The sequence below is a fragment of the Alligator sinensis genome, unplaced genomic scaffold (genome assembly GCF_000455745.1).
Source record: "Alligator sinensis unplaced genomic scaffold, ASM45574v1 scaffold454_1, whole genome shotgun sequence".
Lineage (NCBI taxonomy): Eukaryota > Metazoa > Chordata > Crocodylia > Alligatoridae > Alligator > Alligator sinensis.
Window position 1 is genome coordinate 1,399,321 of NW_005842095.1, and position 26,776 is coordinate 1,426,096.

The window sequence follows — 26,776 nt, forward strand, 5'->3', positions numbered from 1 at the left end:
AATTAGGCTGCTTCTCATCTGTAGTGCTAGTTTAGGAAGAAATGTTTTCAGATGGAGCTTGAAGAGTCAGAAGAATGTTCATAAGTCTTATATCATGCTACTTCTAATGCAAGCTAGTATCTTCTTATTCGGTGGGGTCAAGAGAGAACTTTGTTTCTACTGGAAAGAGATAGGGAGAATCTTCAATCCAGAATTGCAGCTGTGCACTTAATTATGTTTCTGAGTAGCCAATGATGATAATATTGTGAGTAAACTAGGTATTTTATCTCAAAGGATAATATTTTGTTCATGAATAGGTTGAAGTGAAAGAAAATGGAATAGATAGAAACTAGGACTGTGTGAAATTTCGGCAGCCATTTTGGCATCCAAAACACTGAATCCAAATAGAAATGGAAGGCTCAGAAACATCACTGAAATGAAATGAGGCATCTAAAACATTTCAGAAATTTTTCAGAAAATTGCAGTGTTTTGGACCCGGGCTTGCAGGGAAACAGCTGCCCTGCTGCACAATTCGGCTCCATGGGGAACAGAGATCTGTGCTGGGGGTCTTCTCACTGCTGCTGTCTGCCCTGCACTGCCTCGGCAATGTGGGGCTGCATGGGGTGGGCAGCAAGGACACCCTGGTGCCAAGCTCTGCTCCTGGAGGAGCCAGGTCACACAGCAGGACAGTGCTGGTCTCTGCTATGTGACCTGGCTCCACAGGGAGTAGAAATCTGGGGCAGCGTGGGGTGGGCAGTGGCAGTGAGGAGACCCCAGCGTGGATCTCTGCTCCATGTAGAACCAGGTCACATGGCAGGGCAATGCTGGTCCCTGCTGCATGACCTGACTCTGCAGGGAGCAGAGATCCACGCTGGGCTCTCCTTGCCACTGCTGTCCACCCTGTGCAGCCCCACATTGCTGGGGCAGTGAGGGGTGGGCAGTGGCAGTGAGGAGACCCCTGGTGCAGATCTCTGCTCCCTGCAGAGGCAAGTTGCACAGCAGGGACCAGCAGGATTGCTTACCGCTCTGCGCTGCTTCCCTGCCCTGCAACCCAGCATGACAGGGGTCAGAGATCGGTGCGGGGGTCTCCTTGCCTGCATGGAGGGCAGTGGCTCTCCCCCTCTCCCGGATGAGCTGCCCACAGTCCTGTCCTGCTCCCCGCTGGGGCCCCAAGCCCCCGGCCCCAAGCCCTGTCCGGCTGGGCAGTAGGGCTATGCAAAGCTTGCAGTCTGTTCAAAACAGATTCGGCCAAAACGGAAGAGGACAGTGATCTGAAACACCAAAACAAATCACTGTCCTCTGAAATGGCTGAATCCAAAACTGAATCAAAATGAAGCCATTTTGCACAGCCCTAATAGAAACCTTCCTTTAAAAATAAGTGTAATATAAACATTGGGTATCTTTACTCTAAAAGGAATATAAAGAATGAATAAACTAAAAGAAATGTAAGTCATCTAAGTTATTTTGGTATGTGGGGAAGAAATGTTTTGATGTAACAGTTCAAGTTCAAAACAGTTCCAAGAGACTTTACCTGATCATTCCTAGCAGATTAAATTGATATATAAAAAATAATTGGCATTATTTTGTAATATGCTATACATCATGATTCAGCTTTGTGGTTTTAATTATTTTTAAGAGCTGTTAATTTGTAGAGACAACAAATATGCCAGTCTAGTCATGATGAATTTATTAAATTAGCCTTGAAAAATGACTACTACTTCTGCCCTGAAACTTAGTTACCTCCCTTTTATTATGAAAACCAGCAATAAAAGAAACCAAGGAAAAAAATATTAATTCAATTTCTGTGGCGCAATGTTTGTTTGCTTTGTGTGGTTTAGGATTAGAATTTCACAAGGCTATAGATCAATTACAATTAATAGTTATAATATAATAATTACAATGAAAACCTGTCAGTTTACCTACCTACAATAAAGACATCTCCATTAATATTAGAGACAAATTTGTGATTCTGGCCAGTCCCTGTGCCATGACAAAAGAGTGGTGATGGTAAAGGGAAATTACATGTGCGCTTCTCCTGTACAACAACTGAGGCACCGACCTGAACTGGGCTTTGAAAAGTTGCATGTGTAAAATCTAGTCCCCAGTGAACTCAATGGGAGTTACAGATTGCATCCAGAGGAACTCAGATTTCCACCTGTACTTTTTCTTCCTGACTGTCTATGCAAATATTTTGAAGGGAAATGTGCTAGTAGTATCCATTATTCTATGCCCACTTGAAATAGCCAAATAGACCGTTATTTCAAATAAATAATTATAGGGTATATTTTTATTCACTATTTTTCAAATAAAGGAGCATGTGGCAGCATATTAATGTCCAAAACACTAGAATCTGTTCTATAAATACATTCAGCTATGGCTAAACAATAACCCCTACAAGCAGAGCACATAGCCTGTACCATTCAAAGATCAGCAGTATTTTGCCACTAGTGCTGTTTAACATAGCTATATCAGATGTGTCACATTCTAAAAAAAAATTAAATTACATTTTAAAAATCACTTATTACCTATGAAGGACCTGAAATTAAACAGGTAGTCATTTTGTCAGTGTGTCTGGGTCTCCAAATAATAGCTATTAAAAAGAAACTCAGTCCAAGGCTTTTACATTAAGGGGCTATTTTATTTTCCATCATGCTTTTATTATTTGCACAAAAGACCACAAGTAAATTTAACTTGGTTATGAGCTTGAGACCCACAAGGTAATGAATTGGAAGGCAGCGGACTGTATTTTGCAAACATCTATCAGCCATGTGGTCTTGTTCACTGTTGAATGATAAGAAAGTATATAAAGAGAGAGAAAGTGAGAGAGAGCATATATAAAGGACAGTATATGTGTGTGTGTGTATGTATGTATATGTGTGTGTATGCATATATAAAACCAATATACAATTTGATATATTTATGCATTGTATGTATACATGTGTGTATATAATCTCCTTTATATATGCTACACACGCACACACATATATAATATCCTTTATATATGCTTCCTTTATATATATATAGTCTTATAATTCAATAGTGAACAAAACCACATGGCTGATAAATATTTCCAAAATACAGTCCACTACCTTCTAATTCATTACCTTGTGGGTAATGAAAACAAAACAAAACAAACAAAAAAAAATATATATATATATAAACAACATATACACCAATAAAAATATTGGACTCATAATTTTTTTTCATTAGTGTAATTGCAGTACCAGCAGTGGAATTTGTCTTGTTAGTTTATGATAGTTGATGGTTTGCAGCAGCAGGAAATTGAGCACCATGGTCATCCTACTTTATCTGTGGCAGGCTGGGGTGTTATGTTTTGTGTTGCATCAGGACTGACTGTAATTTTGCTAATCGATTAGACAATGGATTCATGTAGGATGGTTTGGAAAGGGATGATCCTGCCTTAGGCAGAGGGTTGGACTAGATGACCTCTGGAGGTCCCTTCTACCTCTACTTTTCTATGATTCTTGGAATGAAAAAGAACGTGACATTTATTTTGTCTGTATTTTGGAATGCTGCATGAGATTTTTAAAAAGTAAAATAGGTTTATTGTAATTTTGAGCTGTCAGGATACACTTAACATGTTCAACCATTTTACCTAAACACAAACGCTAGAAACTTTCTTTGTTCTTTTTATTTAGGGCCAGGACTCTCAGGAAATAACACGAATATAAATAAAAAAAACAACAACAACACTAGAAGTCACGAGACTTCTAATAAAATTGCAAGACTTGGAAACATAGATTTTTTGTTTAGAAAATTTACAGCAGTGGAATTACCTGAGTGCCAGTTCTGAGCATATATCTGCATAGACCCTCACTTGGATTCCTCCATGTCTCTTTATCAGATTTCATGGGTTCTCATATATTGATTTTACTTTGGGGACCACCCGCAACTTATGCCTCCTGTAAAATTCACAAATCTAACTCATGGATGATTCCCATGAAAGGGAGAATGGTGTCTTACATTTGCAATGATAGCTTTTTCTTTGAGTCATCCATTCACTTGAAGTCTCAAATGTGATTTTAAGACTGCAGTGTAAAATATATTTGATCACTTCAGCTTTTTTCTTAATCTTAGCCAATAGTAATAGACTAATTTAACTTGTTTCCATTAGAGCAGCAGTTTTCAACATTTTTTTCATTTGCGGATCCATAAAAAAATTGAATGGAGGTGCAAATCCTTTTGAATTGTAAGTGTGGATATTTGTATACTTTTGCTTGATCATGCTCATCTTTCGCAGACCCCTTAGACCTAGCCTGTGGACCCCCAGAGGTCTGTGGATCATAGGTTGAAAACCACCCCAGTAGATCATTCCAATTCTTGCAATGCACTAACTATCCTGGTAGTGGGCTTGGTTTTTTAATGTGGAAAAAATTTGAGATCGTTCTGATTTACAAATGTTTAATCAACTTCATCAATCCTTACCTCTGTCTCATGACTCACCCCTCCACCTGTTCTAGACACGTTGGTGATTTTTTCTGGCATATGCAAATATTTCTGCATTCCAGATGACCTCAGCCCACCTTGATGTCACCATTTTTTTCTAAGTGCTAAATCTTCTTAATCCTTTACCTTCCTTATCCTGACATTCAGTATTATGTTTAGCTGTATTTTTTATTATTTGTGTCAGAGTATCTAGCCCTTCCTTGTTGTTTTTTCTGTCAATGTCAAGGTGAGCTAAAAGATTTTTTTTTTAAGCTGCACTGCCTTCCTTAGGAGCAAGCAATGGAGCCACCTCCCCACCCTCTGCCCCAGGCATTTCCCCACCCTCATCCCCCTGCTCCCAGCCACAGGTGGGGCTGGGGGGGTCCTGCCTGTCCCGGCATGGGCCCTGGTACCTGCAGTGTGAGCAACGCATCGCCAGGCATGGTCATGGCAATAGAAGTGGGACAGGGTGCACAGAGCCAGCTGCCTCCCTCCTGGGGCTGCCCTGCCACCCAGCTGTAACCCCGTATCTGACTGCTGTCAGTCAACCCTTCATGGCCCAGTACCAGGCTGCAGCCTCGTGGTTGGGAACCTCTGCCTTACCCAACTCCACACATCCCCTTCCCTTGCCTGCAAGTTATCCTCTGTACAGCCTTTCAGTTATTTATAAATTTGAAAAACTCTTCATTGCATTAATTATAAAAACACTGTCTTCTCTACATATACATTTAGAATAACAAATTGTGACTATGCAATGTATTGCATGTACTTAATATGGGCTTTGCTCCAGCTGAAGTCAATTACAGATATCTAGTTGACTCCATTGCAGTTTGGGGCCATAAAGAAATCCCTTTGTCAATGATATTCTGTAATGTGGTTGTATTTGTATCTTGTGCAAGCTTATCCAAAATGTGAAGAGTATTGAAAATGGGAGGAAGGATTGAATAACCTGCTCAATCCTTTATGTGTGCAATTTGGGATTCAAGAATATTCAGGGCATATGTGCAAGACCCAGTGTCTGACCTTAAGCTCATGAGATGCATGCAGCAAAAAGTGAATACACTTTTAGCCCCCTGGGTTCCCTGCTCGCTGGGGCTGCTCCAACCCAGCTCAATGTGCTGTGGTCCTGAGTGCACATGTAAATGTGGTGCCCAGGAGCAATAAACTCCAGTGCGATATGCTTCACATTAATTGCACATGTAGATGCACATGCTGTCAAACAACAGTCAGTTGAGCATTCTGAATAACAGCAGGGAAGAGATCCTGTCACCAATCCCACTTTTCATTAGAATTCACTTTTTTGTTCCTTTGACAAGGAAACAGCAGTGATGAGCATGTTTCCCCCTGTGATGGCTGCTTTGTCCTTCAGTTTATTGGCCCAAATTTTCAATTTAGGCCAATAAGCTGGTAGCACTCTGTTCTGCTTTCTTTGGCTTGTCTGTTCATCTATTTCCCATGTATAATCTTCAGCATCACAATGTTTAGATTTCCCCGATGAACACATTGTAGTGATTGTTATCTTGTTATGGTAGGATCTCAGGCTATTGCCATGAAATATTGTAGTCTTTTTATATCCACCGTCTCTCAATAAGTGAATAAACTGTAGAATTAAAGGGAGCACATTCAAAATAAAAAACAGAATTTATTGATATGTTCCACAGTATTTAGGTGAGTGCTTTGCTAGTACAATATTCTTTTTCAGAACTAGAAACACTAAATTCTACTGAAACTGCATAGTAGCAGTTTACCGTTCCTTAATGTCATAGAGAACAGCAAGAAAGAGAATTAAAGAAACAAACTTTAAAGGTCAGAGACTGTAATAGCACCAAGAAGAAAAACAACATTTATTCTGATGAGCAATAGCCACTGGGCAAAATCTACTTAGCCTTTCATTATCATCAAACATCCATTTTTGAATTGCAGAAATGTAGAAAGGTCTCCCTTCTATAACCTGCTGGAAATGTATTGTCCTAGGCAACAATTATTCTATAAGTCCTGAAGGGAGGATTGCTATGCCCTTTCAATGTTGCTATTTTTTCATGTCAGAGAGTTTTAAAGTATGTATATTTTTTCTCAATAGATATAGATATGTTTGTATAAACCTATAATAACGTTTGAAATCCAAAATCACAGTAAACAGATTTAGCCATTTAAAAATAATTTGGGCAGAGTAAATTATCCACGTGGTACTTCAAAATGGAGTGCAAACCCTTTAATTAAATAAGCAATGTATACAAATGATATCATTCACATACCCATCCATGGAAAGTAATAAGCTAGAGACCAGCAAAGATAATAAGTAGTGGTTACAATGTAAATAGCAGACTCTTGGAGGACCATATATCTAGGGATTCTATTTATGTATTTATTTTATTTGTCACAACAAGTGAATGGGCCCCTAAAGCCAACATAGGCACACAGCCAAAGAAAAGGTGCTCAGGGGGGGAAAAAAAAAACTTCTGTTCCTTTTTCTTTTCTTTAATTATTAGCATTTCCCTCTGTGGTCCTGTAGTGAATAATAATCTTATTACATAAGAGAAAAAAATGATGGATAACATTTTTTTCACTTTTAAAATATGTTTAATATGTTTAAGAGATAATTACTGGTCTCCTGTACCATTAGTAAAAGATCTCTTTTTTTAAAACAAAGCCCCACTCCTGTACAGCTATTTCTATGAACCCACAATTAGAGGTAAATGGAATCCTATAGAAGTCACATTTATAAGGGTCCACCTGTACTGATCATTGGTCAATGAACAGAGGCACACATGGATGAGAAGAAATAAATTACCTTTAATTATGGAACAGTAGGACACCTCTGCAAACCCTTTCTAACTAAGTGCTCCCTAACTGAGACACCAGTCCCAATTTCCAATTCTTCTAAATTAGGAAGAATCTTTAAGTTAAAACTTTCATCACATCACTGCTCATACCATAAATTTTCCATCATTAGGGCAATGTCAACCTATATTGCTTTTCATAGAAATATTAGAGCTGTTACACATACAGTATATACCTCATGTCCTACAACTTTTACCTTACCATGAATTTTGCTGTTCCTCTTTGTGGCCAACATGGATAACTCCTGATTCTAACTGGTCCTTCCCTTTTGAGTTTCCAGATGAGGTGGGTTTTTTGTTTTGTTTTGTTTTTTTGCTCCTTCTTTGTTTTAAGAGAACTGTCCTTAAGCACTCATGCTCATTTCATCAACATAGAGTAACTGGGCAGAGAGGGTGAATAGGGAAGCAACAGGGGCATCAACCCAAGGTGCCAACTTAGCATACTGAAATGGTGCCCTCTTTTCCCTTGGAGTTTTTATCAAGAGCAGCCCTGCAGCACCCAAACACGGGAGCTAAGTCTGGGGACACAGAAGGAGCAGCATAGGCCTGGGGCAGGTAAGAACCTCCCCCTCCTCCTCCTCTTCAGCGCTTGGCACTGCAGGAAGTTTTGCCCAGGATACCAAACTTAACAGTTACACCTCTTTTCTTATATCAGATTCTCAGCACTTTCAGTCAGTTTTTACTTTGCAAACGGCATAATCAATTCAATACATGCTTTAGAGAAGCAAGTGAGAAACTGATAACAGACTTCATAGTTTCCATAGACACACTATCCATTCACTCATTTTTCTTTTTTTTAATGTCATAATAAATATGTCTATATGTAAAGTGACAGAAACTTAACACCTGCATTTTATAAATAACAACATAAGATGCAATGGAAAAAATAACCTATTTTTATTCTAGTTTTCCTCACATTTCTCTTCTATTATCCATATGATCTCACCTGTGCTGAGAGATCCCTTCTGTAATTAAGAGCACGATTTCTCTCCTAACATGAAGGACTTCTCTACTTAGGGCTGTTTGTGCAAAGTTAAGTAATGGGTGTACTGTATAGTTACAGGAGGGTGTCCACTTGAAATTCCTATCCTAGTTGCTTAGTGTAGACAAATTCTTTTAGTAAGACCTGAGCAAGTCCACATGTTCACTGGTTCTGTAACTATGACTGAAGTCACACATCTTGGGTTATATTACTCTTCATTCTGATACAGATAACTTTAAACTGGTAGTGTTATTTGTATTGGAAACTTTTCAGATCCTGTAACTGAAATGCAAAGTTTGGGCAGCTTTGAACCCTGTGACCTTTACCAATTGGCTTTAGAAATGCAGAGAAATAGTTATCTACCAGAGTGTCCCTGCTGATTCATGACTGAGACATTTGATACTGTTTCTGGGTGGAAATGGTGCAGTATTATATAAGGTGGTATTCTGAGGTTTGCAAGACTAAAACTAAGAAGCTGCATTGGTACAAGAGATCTAAACAATAGGCTCAAATGTTTTCAAGGTATTTATATAGCACTTGTGAGAACATGTGCATTTTATACCCCAGGGAATTATGCACACAAAATTCAAAAGTATGCACACAAAAATTCAAAATTATGTGCTGAATTCTGGGAGCTGCACATGGCAGCACAGAACCAGCCTGGCCTGGCTTGCTGGTGCATGCCATAGAACCAGACTGGTCTGGCTTTGTGCTAGCATATGGGGCTTTAGGCACTGGAGCCACATGGAGCTATGTCCCATCAGGCCAGGCCAGGCGGGCCCCTTGCCTCCACATGGGACTTCCAAGCACTCCAGTGGGAAGCTTCATGTGGAGGCATGGAGCCCACCCAGCCCAATGAACTGCCTGACTCGGGTTCCACCCCTGCATATTTATGGTGTTAATCTAGAATTCCCTCAGCATTATGCAGCTTCAGCTCCTGTCTCTTATTTGGGAGATGCAAGACAGTAGGGCAGAGGTGAAGGGCTACAATGGGCTGCTTCTGTTGTCTTTTCATAACTCTTCCATCAAGGTATTCCCTACCTGATCACTTGTGCCCCTATTGCAGCTTCTATACATAAAGTAATAATATACGTGTAGTAAAAATGAAAAAAGAATCAGTTCCAAGGCCAGCAGATTTCTATGAAACGTGGGAAAATAGCATAGTTTAATTTCTTAAAAAGGGGCCAGTTTCAAGTAATATCATATTAATCATATAACAAAATTCACACTTGAATTCCTTTTCCTCCCCTTGTTATATCACCTGCCTTTAGAAGGAACTGGACAAGTGGATAGATACTGTGGATATTGTTTTTTGTAAATTAAACAGAGCTGTCCCTAACAGAGACAGAAAGGGCCACATTCTATTTCAGCTATTAGGTGCGTAAAAGGACCTGAATATTTTAGTGTGATCTTACTAAACCTTCCTCAAGTTTCTGAAAATCTGTTAATAGAAAAAGTGTGTGTGTTGGGGGGAAAGGGGGTCTTCCTACTCCTCCCTGCTCTTCTATGACTGGGGGTGGGGGGGAGCATCTACATGAGACATTTACTGCACAGTAGACTAATTATCTGCTCAGTAAACAACATGTGTCTACACATGTGCCTCTATTAAGCTACAGTAAAATCATTTACTCCACAGCAGGATAGTACTGGTAAATATTTACAAGCACTATCCTGCTGTGGAATAAAATATTCTGCAGCAGCGCATGTGTAGACGCTGCCTTGGCTGGGTGAGACTCAAGGGTGCTTCAGTGTAGGGCAGGGGCGGGCAATTATTTTGGGCAGAGGGCCGCTTACTGAGTTTTGGCAAGCTATCGAGGGCCGCATGATAGGCAGCCAGGGGCAGATAAATATTAATTTTCTAAATGTTTTAGGGGCCCTATGGGCCCAATAGAATGGCCTGGCAGGCCTCATCCAGCCCCTGGGCTGCATTTTGCCTACCCGTGGTGTAGGGGCTGCCTGCCAGCTAGCCTCACACTGAAACACCCTCATGCCCCAGTTATCCCCTTGAGCTGGGTCAAAGCAGCCCTGGGCTGGCAGGCTGACCTTCTAGGCCCCCTGCCAACTGGGGCTGCTTCAACCTGGCTCCTGTAAACATGTGCCTGAGAGCAGTAAACTCAGGTGCAATAAGCACTTGTGTTTACTGCATCGCACTAATATGCACATTCAAATGTACCCAGGGTAAAGTTACACATTATACTTGGACCTACTAAATCTGTGTTAAGCTGTGTTAATGTTAGAGCATGTTGTGAGTAGCCACACATTAAGGGTTAATTGATTGCATGGCTCTGACTTGACACTAGACGGCTGGTGAGCAGCAGCATGGCTAGGAGCCAAGACACACCTAGACTATATCCTGGCTCTGGGTTGGAGGGGAAGTAGTAGGGGGAGTTGGGACTCTAAGCTTTCTAAACCTAAGCCAGGAGTGGTGCAGATAGCTAGAGGTCAGTAACTGGGGGGAAGGGCTGGCAGGATCAGGGGAGCTGGGAAGGGGGTTGGCAGGTCTAAGGTGGGCTGGTGGTTCTGGGGGCAGGTCTGTGGAGGTCTGTATAGTCCGGGAGAGGTAGTCTGGGTTAAACATGGCCCAATCAGAGTCAGGATGGGTAAGAACAGCGCACCCGCAGGGCTGTGGTGAGTATCTGGGCTTTCCCATAGCCAAGGCCTTGCTGCAAGTGTGAGGTGAACTAACTAACAGGGGGGAAGCGGGGGGCATTTTTAGAGTGACCTAACTCCTGCAAACATCTGCACACCAGGCCAGTTAAATTTATCTAACCTTGGTTAGGTTGATCTAAATGTAATGCTTGTGCATACCCTGTCTCATGGGTAGGACAGTATGTTAAAAAATCAGATGCTCGAATAGATTTTCAGGAATTCGAGCAAGGTTTAATACCCTTAGATATCAGGGCCTAAATCCACTTACAGGCCTGACAGGTGGAACAGAATCTGGCCCATGGGTTCACAGGAAAGGATCACTACATCCTATATCTATTTCACTTAAAATGCCAAGTTCCTCACCATCTCCAAAAGCAGAAGGCAAGATAATTGCTTCTCCTATGGGACTGTGGACATAGTGTTTTGTTCTGGGTATAGGAAAGATTTGGGATTGAAAATATTCCATTAGCTTGGACAATTAATATAAGGCTTCAAATAGGCATCTAAACCATGCACCATTACTACTACGCAATTAGCTCTGCTGTTGCTATTTGAAATTCAACAAAAACAAATAGAAGGCGCTACACACAGGAAAGAAAGCCAAATGAACAAATACAGAATAGGGAATAACTGACTTTGCATTAGCAATGAGTAGAGGATCCGAGGTTTTTGATAGAACATAAACATAGCTAGAATTAGTGTGTAATACTGCAGCAAAAACTGCAGGCTCATTTTGGCTTGCATTAAAAGAAGTTTTATATGCAATGCACTGAAGGTGACAGTACCTAGAACTCTGTTCAGCCCTAGTGAGGCCTCATCTGGAAACTGGTGTCTAGGTTTAGCCACTGCATTTTTAAGAAGGTTGTTGAGAAACTGGAGAAGATGCAGAAGTAAACAATAAACACGAGGAAGTACTTGAAATGCAAGTTGCATGAGGAAAGGTGGAAGAAACTAGCCATATTTAGTTTGGAGGAAAACAGACTGAGTTAGGGGAGGGCAGAGATAGCATTTTTCAAATATTTGTAGGAATGCCCAAAAGAAGATGGAGGAAAACAATTCTTTGCTATGGAGAGTAAGAGATTAAGAAATTGGTTTAAATAGACACAAAACAGATCTGGACTAAATTTCAGTATACATTTCCCAACAGTAGGACCCTAGACCCAAACTGGAGTTGTTAAGGCTTTCAAGAAGGGCCTAAGTATGCACCTATCTAAAAGATGTTTAGCTACATCTTGGCAGAGTATTCAAATTAATGATCCCAGAGATGACTTCGAAACTTCTGATTTTGTCGTGCTAGTTTTACAACATATTTTCAAGTAAAATTAATTAAAACAAGTTATTTGTATGCTGGTATAGGTAAAAACATATATTTAGAAAACAACATCTTTATTTGTCTATAGAGTCACTCAGAGCTTAAATTGTGCTACTGCTTTCAAATTATTTTTAATGAGAGAGTAGAAATAATAATTCTTATCAAGACAGAAAAGAGAACAATCAAACACAAATCCTTTCTCCCTTGCCCCATCAAAAAGAGAAGATCTTCATTCCTTTTGTACATGTGTCACTCAGGGCCTTATGGTCCAAATGGCAAAGACAAAGCCATATGGAGCCTTATAAAAAGATACACAACAGTTGATATTAAAAGATACAAATTATGTTTATGCCATGGCAACAGTGTTAGATCAGTTTGGAAAATATTTCATGCACTGTAAGACAATGATGAATCTCTTCTTATGTGAGTGTTTCAGGCAGTGGTAGGGAGCTATCTGTACAAATCCCTTTATGGAAGCAGAATATGTATACTGCATTCACACAGCATTTTCTTATAAGTAAAAGACTTCTGTTGTGCAGTATGTGAGGTTATACAGTACAATGTCATTTATTTTTTACCATCAATATATCTCACAAGCCACAGGAGTTAAAACAATGGAAGAACAATGTGAGAATAGGAAACAGAACAAACAAAAGGAGGCAGGGTAAGAAATGGGGGCGGGGGGTGAGGAGCAATGCTGACAATGTACTGTAAAAGGAATAATGAGAGACTGTAGGAGTAAAAAACCCCCCGCCCCTAGGATTACCAGACCCCCCCCCCCCCAAAAAAACCAAACAAAAGAAAAGTAAATTAAGTACTTATGCTTGGGGAGATAAACTAAAGGATGGCTAAAGCTTTCCCTATGAATACATTATTCCATAACTCTTAACTTTAGCATTTCTTGCATCTTCTTTGTAAGTAAAAGACAGATATGACCACTGTAAAAGAATACTGTACTAGGTAGGTTGTTAGTTTTATTCATCATAGCAATTTTTATGATAGAATGTGGAAACTTGATCATACTTGAAGTATTCAGGTACTCATTGGTTGGAGGCCATGGAGAAAAATATTTCACATAGCTGATGAAATAAAAACAGCTCAAATGGGGAAGAATGAAAAAGCTACAGATTTGGACTGTCAGAGGTAGCTTATGTCTTGGCTATGAAAGTTTTTGTACAGGAGTTTTACAGAGACTATGATAGGACACATGACAGTGGAAGTCTTTTATAACCAGGATATGGTGATCATGTTTGTGCAAGAAGGCATGCCTCAGCGTTCTGCAGATAATGGCTTTTACTGTTCACTGGTTTTGCCTACATAGTGGTTTTCACATTCATAAATCTGGGGCTCAAAAACGCACATCCATTTTTCAAATATGCCTGAGTTTTTTGAGCTACTCGGAACTTGTTTCAGCTCTAGCTTTACAGTCATAATAAATGTACCCATTTGTACTTCTCTGTGCATTTTTCTACTAACGATGAATGTAACTGCTATTTAAGAAAGGATATATTTCACCTCAGCTTTCATCTGAAGTTCAGCTGGAAAGCTATTTCTTTAGTACTTTATGTTGAACATCACTCAATCTTTCCCTTACAGGAGGCAACAAGCAATAATAGAAACAGCCAAGTTTTAAGGAATACACGGCATAGGGAAACAAGTCTTGTGTCAGATTTGTTTTTAAGACAATGCAAGGAGTCATTTGTAGCATACTGTTAATTCTTATATATACTTTAAAAATCATTTAAAAATGGTTATTTAATTTTAATTTTAGTTGGTCTAAATTTCAGAAACTGAGATGTTTATTAGACATTTATATGGAATAAATGGAAAAAGAAACCATTAATTACAGCTTTTGCAACTGTGATAAATACTCTTCATACATGAATATGCCTACAGGGTACAGCTTCCCACCTATACTAAACATGAAATAAAGGGCTGAAAATATAAGTTTTAGTTCTCATGTTTTGCAGGCTTGAGTTGCATGAGCTCACAAAATGCGCTCTGGCAAACACTGCATAGACCGCCAGATACTGTGCTAGATTTTATGCTAGATGAAGGCTCAAACTCTCATAAATATTAATTGGGGATTAACAAACAGTGGGAGGCCACTGCATATCAATCTGTATGAGAGAAATTTTGTAGTAAACATACCACTTCCTACTTATAAATCATCTGGGAAAACTGAAGGTGCTCTGATGTATCCATTGTTTTACCGGTGACTTAGTTATAAAACAGGCTTAGAGCACATAAACTACAGGCATCATTTCATAGCACACTTATGAGTAGTTATATTAAAAAAAAAGAACCCAAAAACTCTCTTGTACATTTAAGTGTATTTATATCAGATAGTGAACAGCTCTGTAAGGGAATTCCACTATCCAGAAAGTATATGGTGGCAGCAAATTCTTAAGTTTCCTTTGGCTCATGTGGCCTGCACCAGTTTCTTCCATTAAGGGATTTCCCAATCATCTTCATCTGGTTTTCAAACCCCCCAACCAGATGACCCATTGCCTAATTTTCGCTGCTCCATTTCAAATTGAAAACCACACTTACTTGGGCAGTAGCTCTCTCTTTGTCCAAAAGTCCTTTTAAAAGGAGAGCCAACATTTAATGACACTCCATTGCTGACTCTTTACTATCACTTGAAATTCTAGACCTAAAGAGCAGAAAAATAGACCACAGGAATGTGGCTATCCTTACAATCAAAGAGATACTTGTAGTTTCACATAACATTATAAAGAGAGTTCACAGTTGTTCATAGATGGTTGATCCAGGTCATTACACCATCACGTGGAAAGATTACTTATTTGCTCCTGATCTGTGATATATATTCAAATAAGCCACCTTGTGGGGAAGGGCTCCATTTTCTATTGTCAATCTACCAAGATACTTATGGCTATTTCAGATAATCTACAATTTACTGATGATTAACATAAGAATACTTTATAGCTCTGGTACGTTTTTCTTAAGATAAAAATATATTTATAGTCATCATTATTCTTATTTTATTATATAATTTATTTTATGAATGCATATTGAAGTGTAATTATATATTTACATTAACATAAGATATATTACATTTTATTCCTCAAAAGAGATATCATATAAGACTTTAGGCCTCTTTGATCACATTTTATAATGTAGCATTATAAAAATAATCCAAAAACTCTCAGTGAAATTCAGTGCCCTAGGAAAATAAATTGTTTAGACTAGAGGGGGCATTTAATTTGAGATGCATGTACAGTTGTATGAAAGGTCATTCAGAAAAGTTAATTAAAATCCACAATGAAATTCACAGTGTACAGAAATGATAAAACATATAAAGCAGAAATGGTTTGAGACAAATTCATTCTTTTAAAATCATGTATTTTCATTCAAGAAAGGTCTTCAGTCTCTAACTGAAGACCCCAGTAGAAGGAAAAGTCACCATTTCTATTGTCAGTAAAACCTCCTCCTCCTTAAAAATTGGTGCTTTATTACTAATAGCAATTTGTCTGGCTTCAGCTTCTAGCCCTTGGTTCTTGTTATGCCTACCTCAGCTAGATTAAAAAGTGTCCAATATTTTTTCCCCAAGAAGATACTTATACACTGTAATCAAATCACCTCTCAGCCTTCTTTCTGATAAGCTAATCACTGCTAAGTATTTTAAGTCTCTCACTGCAAGGCATTTTCTCTAGCTTTCAAAGCATTATATGGCTCTACTGATTCCTCTAAAAAAAAAAAAAATCAGTTTTTTTTTAAATGGCAGATCAAGAACTGCATGAAAATTCTGATATCATTCCCACCAACACCATATATAGAAGTAAGACCACGGCTTTATTCCTGTGCACACACCCACCCTTATCCATCCAAGGAACACATAAGCCCATTTTGCCATAGGGCAGCCTTGGAACCTCACATTAAGTTGCTTGTCCAGTATGACCCCGAAATCCTATTGGAGGTCACTGTTGTACAGGATACGTTCCCCTACTTGCCAGACTAAATTTACATAGGTTTTAAAAGCTTGGATTCTATAGCATAGCAAAACAAAGATTGAAACTGGAATATGATTAGTTTTTATAAATATATTTGCATAGGAACATTAGAGAGAGAAATAAGCTAGTTAAATTCAAGAACAATATGTGTACAAGATCAAATGGCCATCAACTGGTTATGAACAAATCTAGACTGGAAATCAATAGATTATTATCTGTTGGAGAAATGAAGCTTTGGGATGTTCTGAACACATACCAAAGGAGAAAAAACCCCTGAATTGCTTCAAGATGGAACTCAGTAAGTTTATGGAAGGGTGTTTTGGTATATTTATCAATGCATATGATATGTGAATTCAGGAATTGGCTGTGCCCATGTTAGGGTTAAAGTTAACTCTGTTAACATATGGGAGGTGTCCACTGTCTAGTAATTCCATGCTTCAGGCTGCCTGCTGACTGCCCATATTGCTAAGATTGTCTTTTTCCTTATGAATGTTTTATTGGATTCTATGTGTATGCTTTCCTTCTTCCTTCAAAATATTAGACATTGCTGCGGCTGAAGGTGGGACTTTTAATTCAGATGTCATAGTGTTCTTGCTGGTACACAGGGTGAAATTATATATTACATTTAGACCATGCTAAGGGCACTTAAAACATAAGTGCCTGCACATTAAAGCTCATTAACTCATGCTAAGTGCCCTCTGAGCATCTCAAAACTGTGCCACTTCAGGAAATGGTTAACTTTGGGGCATGTTACACAGCTTGTGATATGCAGGGGTAACTTCAGTCTGCTCCATGAAGATAAAACAAGCAATTTGCAGCCTTTCACACCCCTCTTCGCCAGCCCTTTAGTGGCAAGCCAGAGCTGTGCAGACGAGAAATGCAACTGCTAACAGCATATTCAAACTTTAATATGGTCTAAGTATTAACTTAACCCTCAGAAACCTTGCAAATATCTGGCTAAAGCATCTGACTCTTGCTTAGGTTTAAATCAGTCACTAAATTTAGGGTCAGGAAGGCATATGGAGGCTTTTTCCTTCCTCTATAGTGGAAGGCATTGTGCCTTTCTGGGATCCTCAAAGCATATACTAATCAAATAACTCACTACCATTGGAGAAGTAGTGACCTTGTTTTCCCTGCTTTCTAACTATGGGTTTCAGTAGCTTTTTTCCTCCAGTTTTGTTTTCATAATATGCTTTTTGTGTGATGTGTGAAGAGTTGGGGTGGACAATGTTTGGGTAAGTGGTTGCCTGCAAACTCAGGGGGCTGGACTTCTTGGCCTTGCACACCCCTTTCTAGTCCCATGTTTCTCAATAGAACTTGTATTCCTTTCTTCAAGCATTGTATGAAGCTATATTCAAGGTTATTTTTCAACAGGCCCTACTTACCAATGAGCCAGAATGCTTTGTATGAACACTATTATTTCATTATTTCATACTGTCATTGTATCATACTTTGCCAATCTTTGTCACAACTGTTATCAGCAGTGATTTTATATTTACACCTAGATCATTTTTGAGCTTGGTGTATGGCCCTGGATTTACTACAAGTCCCTGAAACATCCTAGTTCTATGACAATATCTGTTGACTACTATTCATTTGAGAATCTGAAAGCTGGTTCTAAGTTGAGTGAAAATGGTTTATTGATACTCAGAATATTGTGCAATATTAAAATGTCTCACATGTATATCTTACATCTATTCAATTGCTTGTATTTACAAAGCTTGTTATCTGATTAAAGAATGAAATGACATTTCGGTGATAAACCTATTTTTCATCAGTTCACATTGACTATACAGATCATGTTTCTGTCCTTTAATTCTCACCGATTGTTTCTCATATTAGTTTTTAAATTATTTTACAAGAATTGATGTCATACTAACTAACCTATTGTTACTTGGGCATCCTGGTTGCCACTTTTCAGTATTGGCACATCAGCCTTCTTCCAGACTTCTGGAATTTCCTTGGCATTCCAAGATTTAATAAAACATTAAATCCTCCGCGAGTATTTGTAGATTCTTGGGTGCAAGCTATCTGGGCCTCTTGATTTAGAAATATTTATTCCTAGTGTATGATGTTTCACATCCTTCTCAGTGTCTAATGAACTGACAGGGCTTGATTAACCACTCAGATGTTTCAAATACTGAGTCTGATTTGAATACCCAAGGGTCTGAATACATACCTCACAGAGACATAAAAGGCAGATTGCTCACCTGGTCTGTTCAACCACCCCAGGCTCTTCTCTCATCACTCTCATGGAGATAAACAGACTACATTCAGCTCACCAAGTCCCTTTATTTCCAAGCACAGGATTGGTAACTACTCCTTCTGAATTTCCTTTTTGTTATGCCTGTTCACCTATATTATTGGGTTGATGGCTCAGTTCAATGTTATTGTAACTTAATTAATAGCCCTTAAAAATTGGGACGTTTTCACTAGTTCATTAAAAGGGTAATGATGTCAGTAATTTTGATAAACTTCTAATAAGTTACTTATTGTGCATCTTTGAGTCCTTTTCCTTCCCCCAAGAACTTGATGAAAACCTGCCAACTTCCTGTTTTGCATGGCAACTGTTTTCTAAGAACCTGTCTAAATTCATTTTCATATTTAAAAACACCATTTTGCTCAAATGTTGTATAAATAGTCCATTTTAAATTTCATTTTTTTATTGTTTTCCTTACTACCCATTTATTATCTTTGTTAACATTTGAGAGATTGTGGCATGGTCTTTGTAGAGGACCTGTGCTTCCAGCCTTACTTTATGGCTCTCAGCAAGTGACTCAGTCTCTTTGTGCTTCAGTTTCAATAGTGTTTGCAAAGTGCTTTGAGATCTTTGTATGAAAATTGCTATATGTGTAAGAAGTATTTTTCTTCTTCTTGAAAAGCTATCTCTGTTTTGTCTGTGTACTCATTTCCAAAACATCACCTGCTGGGCTGAAATTTGTCATGTTAGTCTAGGCCTGAAGGTGATTTTTTTAAATGTTTTCTTAAGAAAAAATCCCCTCATTCATTTTAGAGTAACGAGAGAGTAGATAAATATTTTCCTGCTTTAAAAAATGTGTGGTTTTTTTCATCTTATGAACAACTAGACTTAAAGCTTTGGTTAAACAGGACTGAATGAATAGCTTAGGCATTGCAAAAAGAGTTTTGAAATAACAAAGCTAAAGACATTTTCAAATGAGAAAGAAGTAGCAATTTCAGTAGAAAAATCTATTTAACTCTTACCTACATACTTTAAAAATAGGATTCAGTGTAAATGTGTGGCCTAAGTCTTTGAGAATGTAGCTGATCAAAAGAATTTATAAGATCAGCTGTTGCAACAGAAGGAAATAATAAATTAAGTATCTCTTTAGAGTTGAATTTTATAAGAACAACAAACTTAGCACCAGAATATGAGGGTCCTGCAACTTGGAAGTTCCCAACCCTATTAGTTTCCAACCAAGAAGATGTAAACAAAATTTAGAAATCTTGTCCAATCCCTGAGAACAGAACCATGCCAGGTATAGCATCCTTTTCCTTTCCCTCTTTTAGGGGGGAGAAGCAGTAGACCATCTTCCTCATGGGCTACAGCAGGAACAATCAAAATGTTACAGCAAGGGAGGGGAGCTGGAAAGACCCAGCTTGGGTCAGATGAGCAAGGATTTATGACCCATTGTTGCTGCTTCTGAGTTCAGCACAACACAGGGAGAGCCACCCGCTGCCAGATGTTTCCTCAACCAAGGCTCGCTCCATGGGTCAGATGCAACCTGCAGGTCATAGTTTGCCATCTCCTGCACTATAGCATGATGTGGAATGGAGATGGTTAGGGTTCAAAACTAGAACTCTGGTGCAAGGAGCTGGTTTTGAATGCCCATTAAACTGACTTTTTTTGCAAGCTCAGACTGACTAGCTGACTGGCCTGCTAGAGGAAATGGTAGAAGCCAAAGCAGATGGTTGCTTTGTTAAGAGTCCGTTGACCCTGTAAACAGTTCCTACTGATTACTCTTGTACTGAGGATATGAATAGCATTTAAGGGCTAGAGTTCCCTACAGTTCAGGACATACTTTGGAGTTACTGATCTGTAGGCAAATCTCAGGAAATAAATGCATCCTTTTTATAATCAAAGGTTCTGGTTAACCAAAGATAAGATAATCAAAATTTGATTGTGTGATTCAAGAAACATACAGCTCTCACTGAGGACCTCAGGAGCTAAGATTAACAACTTATATTTTTCTCTTTTAAAATCAATGGCAATTAAATGCAAAAACCTTGCATTAATTGACCATTAAATTTGCTCAGTCAAGCACTCAGAAGCTGGGTGGATTGATTTAAATCACCAATTTTAATCAGCTAGCAAGAAATCTTTATTTAAGTAATTGATATTAATCTTGTTTTGCATTTGTACGTTATATTCTCTTAGAGGGAAGTTCATTCAAATTGGTTGGTATAAACATTAAAACATGTTGCTTTGCAACCAATTATGGCCTTTGTACTAAATTTGCAACTTTGTTTTGCTAATCAGGATAGTACATTATATGTATGCAGATCTATTTAAGCAATTACACAACTTATCATATATTTATTCAGGTTCTTAATTTTTATTATGTTAGAAAAAAGATGGATGATGCATTTCTTATTTACTAGATGATCGTTTTCCTTGTGAGTTGTGTCAAGCTGTGTTTGGATGGAAATTATAATTCAATTAAAATGTACAACAGCAACATTTTAAAATATTTTTTTATTGGTTCAATAAAGGTACTATTAATGTGCTAGATGCATTTAAAATGCTCATCAAAACATGTTTTGCTTGTAAAACTAATTGATTTAGAAAGCAAGGAAAATATAAAATGTACTTTTTAAATTGATGGATTATTTCTGGTCATGGGGACCCAGATAGTCAAAGGCATTTAGGCTCCTAAATATACAGGTAGAATTTTCCAATGTATCTAACTTGTTGAGATGTTTTTGAAAATCCTATGAGGCAGCTATTTATATTTTCAGGTACCTAGACAATCTGACTCCCTGTCTTCAAGTGTTTTGGAGGAGCAGACCAGATTTTTTCAACCTATATCCTTATTGATACTACAGAAGAGAAAAAGAAGATTTTTTTAGTTCCCAATAAGATTTTTGGCTTTGAGTCAAGTGGTCCAAATGAAAAAAGATTATGTATATATGCTTTTTGCACCTGCTATCTAAACTAAAGTTAAAACTTTCCATTCCAACAGAGAAAACTTACATTTGGAAAAAAATCAGCATTCATTCCTTTATTAAAAAAAAATTATATATTTGAAGGTTTGTTCATGTAGGATATTGAAGGTAAGATAGTGAGGCAGTTTCAAGAGGAGGGCTGGAGAGGCACTGGTATAATACCTAACTTGTAGCCTGGTGATTAGATAGGGGGATGATATGGGATAATGGGAAATCTGGGACACTTGATTTATGGAAGTGCATAAAAAGGTTATTTAATTTTTTAACAAATGAGGTCTTTGTAGTTGGAAAGCAAAAAACTCAACCCTTTTATGATACTCACTTCAGCTGAATTAAAATGGGAAGAATTTGTGATTATCTGAATAGCAGTGAGCACTGGATTAATTTGGATGTTCTTAAAAAAATATGCAAACTAAATGAAGTGAATATGTGGGATGTTCTACATATTGATATTCAAATCTTTTATCTATTCTGGGTTTAGTAAAAGTTATCTGATTTTGTAATTGAATATACACAATCTCAGTATATTTTGAGACAGCCAGATTAATGTTTATCTTTTTCCCTAAGTGAAAAATAAAATATATTCTCCAATTTACTAGATACAGTACATGGTTTTACTTTTTTTTTAAAACACATTCTGATTTATAATTGCCAGAAGGTCAATAAAACATATGAGCAGTTTTGGAAACATCTGAAGCCCAGATATTCAGGAACATGTTGCTATATATTTTAACTCATCCACTTTGTCTGTATAGATTTTGTATATTTGTATGTAATGCATACAATTAAGCTATGAACTTTCTTTGATATTTGTACTTTTTCCTTTTAGGTTCGGATGTATTCTTCATAAAGATGAGACTGTACTCCAGAAAATTGATCTTGAAACTATGTCATATATCAAGACAATTAGTTTAAAGGATTATAATTGCATTCCTCAGTCTCTGGCTTATACACATCTTGGAGGATATTATTTTATCTGCTGCAAGCCTGATACCACTGGGGCTATTCTACCACAGCTTATAGTGGATAGTGTTACTGACAGTGTGATTGGATATAATGGTGATGTGACAGGCACCCCATATATCTCTCCAGATGGGCACTACCTTGTCAGCATTGATGATGTAAAAGGTCTCATGAAGGTCCAGTCCATTACAATTAGAGGAGAAATCCAGGATGCCTTTGACATTCACACTAACTTGCACATATCTGATGTGGCTTTTCAGCCATCGTTTACTGAAGCCCATCAGTACAATGTCTATTGTAGCTCCAGCTTGCAAACGGATGTGTTGTTTGTAGAGCTGTCCTCTGGCAAAGTTAAGATGGTGAAGAGCCTTAAGGAGCCTACTGGGGCAGAAGAATGGCCTTGGAACAGTAAGAACCGGCTTATCAAGGACAGCGGTCTCTTTGGCCAATACCTTATGACACCTTCCAAGGAATCCCTCTTTATCCTGGATGGACGGCTCAACAAGTTAAATTGTGAAATCACTGAAGTTGAGAGAGGCAACACAGTAATTTGGGTTGGAGAAGCATAAGGAACCATGCTAGATAATAATGGAACAAAATAGTTTTACAGTACATTGCACTTAACACCATTCTTTAAATTTCCAGTTTTCCTTTGAAATGATTAGACCCTTCTATATTTGTCATTGTTTTGGCTAAGATACAAGTTGGTATACACTTTAACATAAAAGATACTAAAGATACTAAAAGTGGAATTTCTCAGCAAAAATATCTACTACTAATGACCAGCTAAGATTGCATTAATTGATTGGATTCAGTATAGAAAATTATGCTTAATATCTTAATAGGCCAATTCTTAAAGTCTCATTATAAAAATAAATAAATAAATAAATAAAAATAGAATAGTTTAAAGAAGTAAAAAAAAAAAAAATCAAATCTTCAGGGAATATCAAATGTCTCGGTATGATCCATTGCATATTAAAAAAAAATCACTCTAATTTTGATTTGGTTTGCTTTGAATATGAAATAAGAGGTGTTGTGCAACTTTAGACTTAAACTGAAATGTTCTGTCCTGTCCTGTCCACTGTTTAATCTTTTTGTGCCTTGAAGGGAATGTCTCACAAGGAAGTGGAAGAGTAAAAATTGTATACTTTATTCCCATTGTGGCTACAGGATTGCTTGTCACAGAAAAGAAGCATTTAGTATCTCACGTTTTAGTCTCAATCAGGTTGTGGAACATATTAAGGAAAAAAGGGAAAATTATATTTGCAATGTCTTCTGTATTGCTTTTTGATCACTACAGTTTGAGAAGTTTATTTTTATTGTGAGTTTTAGTTCAGATGCTGTCACTTGCTTGCAGAAGTTTTATCTTTTTTTATTTTCTTCTTTGCAGCAATAGGTGTTAGGCTTTTTCAGATTTAATAGGGTTGCATCAAGAGGGAGTTTCAGTTCTACTAAAGAGAAACATCATGTGATCTGCTTAAAATAAAATACATTTTTGTCAAACATGAAGCTTCACTGGCAAGAAAACTGTTATTGGAAAAAAAAATGAACAGGTATTCGTTTTAAAGAACTAGCTATAGAACGCAGATAACTGGATTTAAGATTACAACCTGGGGATAGAATTTTTGCTTATGAGTTATGGCGTTTACCTATACTTCCTGAATCTTTTTGAGTAGCTCAATAAGTTGTTCATTCTACTCGCCCAATTGGACTATACTTGTAAAACAAACTCTCCTTCTGTATTATTTTTTACTTTTTTAAAAACCTCTTTCTCTAATTGTGGACATTGCTTACACATCTAAATGGGAATAAGAATTTAGAACAATAACAGATAGTAAAATCGGGGAAAAAAAATACAGGGATGTGACTAATTGAAGCCAGCAGGAAAAAAAACTATCCAGACTTGTGGTAATGTCAGAAATATTTGGAGATAATTTTATTTTGCTAAACAATGCTATGGGCTCTCAAACTGACCTCCATTTACTAAGGCAATCAGAAAAAAAGAGTCTTTTTTAAATACAATTTTACTTCAGTTTAGATTGTGTAAAATTGCTTAGAAACCTGACATTTTCTAGCATTGTAATCTTGTGTGTATTTAGCATCCTGCGCTGTGTGATACAGTAGATCTCTCTTTATCTTGAAAATAAAAAACTTCCTGGCAGGTAGATTTAATTAAAATTAAAATCTGCATACATTTCTAGTTACTGGATCTGTTTTCCCTTCTAACAAGTTTTCTCATTGTAAACAAGAACCATGTAAGTTGTCTGTTACTCAGTTTTTACAGTAGTTTGTCTCTTACGCTTTTTTTTCCTTCTGTAACCAACACCATGTGGATGTTCTGTATGTAGATAATGCTTGACAAAAGGAGAATAAACCCCGTACATTTTAAAAACTCTGGAGTTCAGTGAATGTTACAATACAGCCAAAACTTCATCTTCTTTTAATAACCCAAGGATAATGTAATGTTGTTTTATCTGAAGGCAGGGGAGAGGAGGCTTATCTGTCTTGTACTGCAGATAGTGAATGATAAGGTGTGCAAATCTAGGATGCTCCACTTCTGCTACTTCATAGAAAATCTTATGTCATCCTGCCTTGGCACTTGGATGACCCTGGGATTCCTTCCACCCCTGTTTTCTATTATTCTTTTCATCTCTAAGATGTTGAGTTATTGTCACCAACAGAAAAGGGTGCATGTAAGAAACTGTGAGCATTGTACATAGGTGTGTACATACACACTGCTGCCTTTTGTGAGTATAAATACCACAGTTGGCAGCTTTATAACAGTGCCTGTTTAAGTATTAAAAAATTGATAGCTGATAGACCCTTAAGCTTTCAATTAAAGGCTTTACATTTCATATGATATACTAGGCCAAATTCTCCCTTACACAGCTTGATTAACTGTAATGGAATCATAATCATTTACATCTGTAACTTATCACTTCAAACCACAGTCTGAATACCTTCAACTGGCAAGTTAAAGTAAATGGAGGGGAAGCTGTTTATTTCTAACAGTTCTCTAAACTGATGCTGTAAGGCCCACAATTTTGTTTCTTTCCAGTCGTTGTTGATTTTAAAGTGTTTCCAGCTTTCTTTCATTTGGGATGGAGTTCTAACTCCACTGACGTTAATGATCAAACTCTCATTAACTTCATTGAGCCCAATATGTCACCTTGTGGATATCCAAGATAGTCATCAGTGTTGATCCACGCCTCAAACCATGCTCTCTTTTAAAACTTAGCTACACCTTATAATGTGCTAAGTTACTTTAGCAAGAGCCTTCTGCAAAATAGGTCGAACTTAGCCCCCAGTAAAACTCTTTTTATTTTCTTCCACAGCTAAACCTTTAGGCTGCTCCTGGCTATAGATTGGAGAAAATGTATAGTTTCTTTTCACATAATCTTAATTGAGAAAGTAATGAAAAGCTACCTGGAAAACAAATGATGATATATATTTTGCTGAAAAAGTTTATATAAAGCCCTTGAAAGCTCTGCTAGTCTACTGAAAGGAAAAAAAAATGCATCCAAATGATCTAATTTGAAAGATGTGGAGGCAAGATGGAATCCTCCTTCCTGAAAATTGCTTTCAAAATGCTTCTCTTGCTATTTGTAGCACCTGAACTATTGAAAAAAAATACTCTATTTATATGTTTCCAGAGACATGGCTGAGGCAGGGTTAACTTAGCAGTATCAGAGAAGTAAAAGAACTCTGTCAAAAGCAAGAAATGGTATTAACTTTCTTGTAAGTGTTCCTCCTCCCTTTTACAAGGCCCAGGGCTGCCTTTCTGACAATTTATTTTATCTAGATACAGTAGAAACCAGACTTTTGCGTACAGAAGTGATGCTCAACCTGCTTACAATATTTACAAAGTAAAGAACTGCTCTGAAGCTTATTGACCCTTTTTCTTCAAAGGGTGCTGCTGCTTTGATGACCTGAAGCAGAGCCGCAGTTCTGCACAGCTGGTGGAGAAGCAGCACCCACTGCACTGAAATAAGAGACATGATAAACAGCTGTCAATGCCTTGGTCCTTCACAGCTGTTTGGTGCAGCTGTATAAAACACCGAGTAGTTTGAAAACCCTTTTCTTCTTGGAGAGTAAGGAAGTTTAACCCTGCAAAGAATCTAGGTTTCACTGTAAACAGTTGAAATATTATATACACATCAAATATTGAGTACCTAAATCATAAGTAAAATGTGAAAGCGTTTTTAAGCTTTTCTTTTACAAAAAGTAGAGATACTACTCAGAAATCTGATGCTTGTACCTTCTAACACTTGCATATTGTCCAGAGTGCCACCATCTGCCTTTGGGTATATTTTTTCAACAGGCTTCTCAGTTTCATATAAGTGTCAATTTACACGTGATCACCAATTAAGCCTCCCACTTAAATAGGTAAATTCAGCTCAGAAAAATGTACTTTAATGCCGCTAATTATATCTGCTGCAAACAAATT

The 26,776-nt window shown here is 37.7% G+C and overlaps 1 protein-coding gene across 1 annotated transcript in view; it reads left to right on the forward strand.

Moving 5' to 3' along the window:
* The window catches only part of FSTL5 (follistatin like 5), a 469,924-nt gene extending 446,916 nt beyond the window's left edge, over positions 1 to 23,008 (forward strand). Inside the window, exon 14 of the mRNA XM_014520176.2 lies at positions 22,196 to 23,008. Within this exon, the coding sequence (XP_014375662.1) occupies positions 22,196 to 22,898 (703 nt within the window). The 3' untranslated portion in view covers positions 22,899 to 23,008. The remainder of the gene's footprint in view (positions 1 to 22,195) is intronic.
* Positions 23,009 to 26,776: the final 3,768 nt, after the last annotated feature.